Raw genomic sequence first — 7,389 nt, 5'->3', positions numbered from 1 at the left:
ACACACACACACACACATATTTCTTTCTTTCTTTATACTATTTCAGTGAGCCCTGATAAATGCAATTTCTACTATTTCTAAAGCGTTTCTTTATAATAAACATTGTTTTCTCAATGCTTTACCAAGTCTATAACGCAAGGTAGAGCGAACAATCGATTCTCGAGGCATCGATATTCAGCACCACCGCCATGGACAGCACCTGCTAACGTCGCACTTAAGAAGGTTTACCTTAAGTAACCTCAAAAGGTATAGTTTGAGTTAAGGTGTACCTTTAGAGTCTTCGTAGCACGCTAAGAGACCACGTTATCGGGAAACGCAGCCCAGGTTGGCATGCTTTCGTCCTCAAAACCATTAACAAACTACACAATATAAAACAAAATACTTTATAATGATACGGACACTCACCTCCATAGTTGTCAAGTTACAACGGTGAGTGCCTGCAAACCAGCCACTGCTGGAGCACTGGTCAATGTCCACATCCTGGAGATTAACATCCACACGCACAACACCTCTAGAGAAGGACAGAGAAAAGAAAGAGAGAAAAAAAATTAACTGAAGATTAAATGATCTAAGCAACAAACTTTAAATGGAATTGTAGATTAAAGTTTACCCAGGTTGCAGCCAAAAATAAAAAATATTTATTAAACCTGTATGACTTTCTTCTGCAGAACACAAAAGAAGATATTTTGAAGATCGTTGATAACCAAACAGGACCCCTTTCCTGGTGGAAAATAAATTAAAAACAATTTCTCTAGTTTTTACTTTATTTTGCATTAGTAGCTCCATAACTCTGCATTGTTTTCTGGAAGGGAAGGAGATGATTAGATGACAGACAGACGTTGTTATCACCTCTGCATAAGCACATTCAATCTGATCTAGCAAATTCAGCTAGTTGGTGATGTAAGATGTTAAAGCAAGCATTATCACTTTCTAACTAGAAGGGGGAAATCCAGCACTCTGGTTCATTATGTGAAAATGTGAGATGTTGCCATTAGGCTCTTTCTCCACATAGCAGTCCATTAGGGGGGTTCTTCTTTCATTGTCCCATAAGGCATGTTATTTGAGACGTGAGGACCATGCTTTTTCTTATTGACTTGATGTTCTCTCACCCGTTTTGTGGGTTTATCAGTATAGCTTATGGTATGGCATCTGTCAATAAGGAAAAGTGGGACTAGGCTTTGTTCAGTAAAATGTTTTGTGTATTTTTTGCATGGTTTTCCTAATAAGAAGCTCATCCATCTCTATTATCGTGACTCAATAGATATCTGTAAATTAATCTTTACCATTTAATCAGGGTTCGAATTGAGGGGGGGCTGGGGCGGTCCTGGACCCCTCTTAAGCCTTAAGGGACCTCTCATAAGGTCTAAAATAGTGAACTTGGGGGGTCCCTGGTTTTTCATTAAAACTTGACTACTAAAAACACAAAATTATTTTTTTGTCAAATTATCATGCTAAAACAAAACACGTTTGTCCATTATTTGTACAAATTTCATAAAACTAAATGTCATTTTATCTGAAAAATCCATGCGTGCTCAAGTGCGCCACACAGTGTTCAATGAAGACATGTACAGAGATGTCGCAGCAAGTTAGCCTAGTATCATTTTGATGTGCAAGTCTTTCTTTATGTCCGATGTTATCTCACATTGTCAAAACAGATGCGACACTGAGCCACTACAGGGACATACAGGTGGTGGAAAAATAGGAAAGGGAGTGAAAATATTTTGCTCTCCCCAAAAGTGCGTTCCTTTGCAAAACTTTTGCGTTTCCGCAAGAATATTTTTCTTTCCTTCAGAAAACTTTCGCATTCCCCGGAGATTATTTTGTTCTCCCTTCTGCAAACATGAGCTCCGACTTTGACCAGAAGGCTTCTGCTTTTGCCAAAAGGAACGACATTCGTTTTTCTTATCCTGCATATTCATATGGATTATTTTCATATACTTGATCTACATTATCAGAAGATGAATCGCGTTTAAAACGCTCATACGCATCTGCATCTGCATGATGTGACGCGTCCCGTTCCCTCACTGGCTCCAATGATTTTTATTAATATTCCAAAAAAAGGGAACAGCACCGCATTACAATAATATAAAGAACAAGAATCAAAGGACAAGAAAAATAAGGAAAATAAGAGGACAGGAAAATCTCAATTAGTAAGAAAATGTTATCATACATTTTGAAAAACTTGTTATTCACATTGCTATAAATAAGTTTAAGAGATTTTACAATGAGTGAAATCTCAGCAAGAAAGACATCAATCCTAGGCAAAATCTTATTAAATACATCTAGGCTGTCGGAGCAAATAGCCTAGTGGGCACTGCTCAGACATGTGGCGCTGTTGCGCATCGGGCGACCCGGGTTAGATTCCCGTCTCGTGGTCCTTTCCCGAAACAATAGCTGTACAATTAAAGTCAACAACAAATCTTTAAAAAAAATCTAGGCTACAATGCAAAATAAAAAATACAGCAATATCGATAGCATGGTCACTGCAAAAAATATATGTCTTTTAATCTCTCCCTCATGTGGATCTCTTTTAATGGATTATCAACATGTTAAAGACATTTATGCGTGTAATGTGGTCAAATTACGAAAATGATCCAAACTATCATGTGATTGATGCTTGTACTGGCAGCTTCCTGTTTTTTTTTTTTTTTAAGACAGGTTAGGGGACCCCCCAAGAGCCTTGACACAATTCGAACACTGCATTTAATGCCTGGCTGTAATGATATACCCAGACGACGAACGATACCACAAAAGACAGAAGTACAACGTCAAATGATGAGTTTAATAAATACAGGGGGGTTGAGAAATATCCAAAATAATAATCCACAGGGAGACAACAAGAAAAGCAGAGTCCAACAGAAAAACATCCACGGAAACGAAAAGATCTGTGTAATCCAAGTAAATCCAAGGCAAAGTATAAACGGTGCAAAATATGTTAATACTGGACCATGATAAGACAAAACAAATGGTTTAAATAGAGTCCATGGGATCGTGTTCAGGTGGAGTGCAATAAGAATCAGGTGCGGGGTGATCAATGATGTCAGAGGGGTACAGTGCATGATGGGAAATGTAGTCCTGGGGTTAAAGGTCCGGTGAATGTGAGCGGATGAAGCGGGTATATGACTCTGGTGCGGGAGGCGTGGTCAACGAGGGCGGAGCTGATGTTACACTGGCAGGGGTGACATGTAAAGAATGTGCAGCACTATACAGCCCACTAGAGGAAACTGTAGATGGTTTTAAAGCAACAACATAAACAAACGTTACCCCGCATGCATGCTTTTGTTGCTCAAACTTAACATCCGGTACATATCCGCAAAGAATAGAGTCCCTGTAGATTATTTCTGGTAATAAGCAAAAGAAACAACAAGTAAATGACATTAGCTAGCAAGTTAAAAGTATGTCTAGCCAGTATTATTTTGGGTTACCAGTAGAAGAACCGTAACTTGGCTAAACATTATTTCAACATATTGTTTATTTAATAAAATTAGTATAAAATAAAACTCAACAAATTAAGTATTTAATACAATTATTATACAATTAAACTGGCGAGCTGTTATAATGTTTTAACATTTATTTAACTTAAGCTTTTTAGCTTAAATCAGTTGCTGATATTAGTTCTACGTGCAGTTACCCAACATGATATTATGTGTTTGTCATGTTTTATGTTCCAACATGCATTATGGAGTTATGACAATTATTTTCTATTAGTGTTAATTAATTGTGTTAGTTAGTAGTGTGAAAATTAAATTCATGTTCAGGAGGTGCATTAGAACACAGGTAGTCCCCTTTGCTTCTGGGGTTTCTGTTTATGGCAGACATTTGGGAAATAATACTGGTTGTTATTTGTATGGGGCCATCACATCAATTCTCACTGCTCAGTATACCCATTTCATTATCAAATCCAGTGAAGGCCCACAAGGCAGAAGCCATCTGTCTTCTGAGAGGAGACACCTGCAGATAGCTGAAGCTGCCAGCACTCTGTCTTATCTTTAGGCAAAGAAAATGGAGCGTGAGCTTGGAAGGAAGAGAGATGAGAAAAGAGAGAGGCAAGCTGGCTGAGTGTGCTGTTCTTAAATGTAAAAATACCTTTACAATTGTAATTTACATTCCTATTATTAAAAGATTTTTCATTGCTCATAGCCGAACATCAAGCACTACAGAAGACACTAGTGCATCATCCTAAACAATGTCACCTCTTTAGATGTCCACTCAAGTGAAAAATGAAAATGGAAGATGGAAAATATGTTATTTATTAACCCAATAAAACACACAGGAAACCATAAAAACACACACACTCTTAAAAATAAAGGTGCTTAAAAGGTTCTTAGCAGCGATGCCATAGAAGAACCATTTTTGGTTCCACAAAGAACCATTCAGTCAAAGGTTCTTTCAAGAACCATCTCTTTCTTACTTTTTTATGATCTGAAGAACCTTTTTTCCGCCACAAAGAACCTTTTTTGAAACAGAAAGGTTCTTCAGATGTTGAAGCATCTTTTTTTAAGAGTGTAGGAAAATCCTGGTTATCAAGCATAAAGGGGTTAAAATGGCTTTTTACTGTAGTTGCATTTATGTTGCATTCAATTTTTAATATGAAATGACAAACACAACAAATTCCAAAGATAGCATAAACACTCAAGTGTTTACAAATGTCACTTGCACATTTCAAGATTCAAGTGCAACTAGCCCAAAGATGAAGATAAGCTGGGCAGGCAGCAGTTTTAAAAATGTATTTATGATTTCATTGATTCTAAAATTGCTTGGAGCAGGATTTGTGAGCTGATGTGTGGGTGATATGAAGAGGTGTAAAGCTCAGGAACCTGAACTAAACAGTAAATTTGTTTTGAAATGAATTGATTGAGAGTTTAATTTCTTACGGCCTTAGTAAGAGTCTAAAGCAATAATACTCACATCATTTAGGAATTCCTAAACAACCATATTTAAATGCTACTGTAAATATTAATCACTGTCACATATTTAGGTAATACTTTACATTAATCATTATTAACAATGCTAACAACTATAATGACTTTATATGATTCTTAACAGAATGTTGTTGTATATTGAGGTAGTCATGAAAGTTTGAATTTTACACTCTGAACAAAACTGAATACATCTGTGTCTAGTGAACTTTACCATATAGGCTATAAAACATTTTTTAATAAGAGTTACAAAGATTTCTATGAGATTTGTCAATGTAATTAGTCAAATTCATAATTAAAATCATAAGATAATTTTAATTTAGCCTTTTTAAGTCATTTAAAATATTTTTATGTTTGACTTGGTCATGTCATTTTGAAACCACAACTTATTATGATTGCAAACTCATGTCAGAATAAAAGTCTGATCTGATGTCTGTGTTTGGGGGTGTGGCAATTGGCTCTTCAACCTGAATATTTAATTCGATAGACCCAGGACAGGAGTTGGTGCTTAACAGAACTGTATAAAAGGTTGTCATCAATTTGAAGTTGACTTTTTGTTATACATAATCGAGTGATTTGAGAAATATGAATATCTATATGAACGATTTTATCATCTGTTGTGTTTATTTGGAATTTCTGCTTCTATTTTGACGTCATAGATGACGAATCCGCCCGTGGTCACTGCGCTCCTCTCTATTTTTTTTTTTTTAATAATAATAACTGAGTAAACGCAATTTTAAGTGTGCGTGAAACAGACCAAGGTCCATACATTTGAAGCTGATTAATTTCTAAATCATGTGTCACAAAATTAATAAATTGTCCTTACCTAAACTCTGGCGCTTTGTTGTTCTTCAAGCCATAGAAACCTGCTGAGAGTGTTAAAAGCCAGTGCGGAACAAAACTGCCATGCTCACACTCCAGGTAGGGCGCAGACCATTTGACGTGAGTTCTGTCTAAAAAATATCCGTCTTGTGATGCTGGAAACCCTTGACTTTTATGTAGCTGGTGTCTCTTTCGGTCCCTAAAGTCGTTATACCAGTCGGACTCAGATGTCTTGTTTTTAAGGTGATGGTGCGCCGTGCTGGAGAGATCTTGAAGCACTATATGGTTCTCGGCCCTGGTTGCCTGTAGAAACACCTGCGGACCAGGCGCCTCTGGTGACTCCGTGTGAAATGTCACCACTGCCCGATGGATTTTAGGATTCCATTCCAACATACTCCTCACCAACGCGTGGTACCACTGGATGTCCTTCGCGATGTGGTGCTCCCTGGATGTGTTGGATTGCAGGAGCATGTTTAGGAAGTTGGTGGCGTGCGCCATGGTGTCGAGGATGCTTTGAAGGGAGTAGTGCAAGGCGACGTGCGCGCCACCGCGGAGACTGCTCAGCTCATACCGTCTGGAACAATTGACATGCTTCAGAGTGTTCGAGTCCCCCGTGTGCAGAAACGCGGTGACCACCCGTGGCAGATCCTCCTCGATCTTATGCGCCACCACGGTTCGCTCGGTGACAGATGGGTTGTTGGAGACGGTCGGGTGATGGTGCAGCTTGTCTTTAGTATTAGGTGTGCTGTAAACAGGGTATTTTGCCTTGATTTCTGCGTCTTTGTCGCTCACCGACCATTCCACATAGCCATAATTTGATCCCTTCGCAATTCCCATTTGCAAAAGAAGACAGAGCAGGAATGCATCCATACCTCGACGCCAACAAGCACGATGGATAACACACACCATTGAGGTTCACTTCACAAGTGCGAGCATTCCTCAGCGAACGGTAAACATCGAGATGCGCGTTCTCAAAAGTTACTGAACTCTATTGGATCAGTACGAGAAATCCACACAACAACCTTAACGCCCACATCTGTAGATCACTGTGACACTGTGTACCCAACACGATAAACATATCCTGATGTTATAGTCAAGCCAGGGTTCTCGCAGTTCTTACATACTGTAGCGATGTCTCTTCTTACAGTTTTGAGAGCGACTATGAAGAAGATTTGATTTCACAGCGACGGTTCTCTTGTAGCGCTGCTCAATAGTCCCATCAACGAATGGCTAACGCGTACGGGGAAGCGATTCTTTCAAAAGCCCATTTTCCCTCATACTGAATTCGAGACTTGGGTATGGCTCTTGCTCTTGTCAATCTCGTGCATTTGGGTGGGGTGAAGAGACACGACTGGAGCTGTCCAGTGCTGAAAGCAAGGATGTTCTCACGGCATCAATTCCTCTCCAAATATTCCTATTTTTAAGATTTATGTTTTGAATATTGAAATATTACAATAAAAACGGTAAAAGTAAGTTGTCTCTGCATTTATGACATAGTTAGGTCCATAAATATTTGGACAGAGGCACATTTTTTATTATTGTGACAATTATTATTTTATTATTATTTTAGCTGTGTACCAAAATGTATTCAAGTTACAGTTATATAATGGATATTGTGTTAAAGTGCACACTCTCAGCTTCATTTAGA

The 7,389-nt window shown here is 38.4% G+C and overlaps 1 protein-coding gene across 1 annotated transcript; it reads right to left on the bottom strand.

Annotated features, from left to right (window-relative positions):
* Positions 1 to 290: 290 nt before the first annotated feature.
* Positions 291 to 7,198, bottom strand: LOC130554127 (probable G-protein coupled receptor 158). Its single transcript, XM_057333568.1, has 3 exons — positions 5,746 to 7,198; positions 406 to 511; positions 291 to 359 (listed from the first exon to the last, which is right to left on the bottom strand). The coding sequence occupies exons 1-3, from the start codon at positions 6,648 to 6,650 to the stop codon at positions 291 to 293; spliced, it is 1,080 nt and encodes a 359-aa protein (XP_057189551.1). The 5' UTR covers positions 6,651 to 7,198.
* Between the last annotated feature and the right edge of the window lie 191 nt (positions 7,199 to 7,389).

This window comes from Triplophysa rosa, linkage group LG5, assembly GCF_024868665.1.
Source record: "Triplophysa rosa linkage group LG5, Trosa_1v2, whole genome shotgun sequence".
NCBI lineage: Eukaryota > Metazoa > Chordata > Actinopteri > Cypriniformes > Nemacheilidae > Triplophysa > Triplophysa rosa.
Note: the sequence above shows the minus strand (reverse complement) of the source record. Positions and strands in the feature narration are given on the sequence as shown.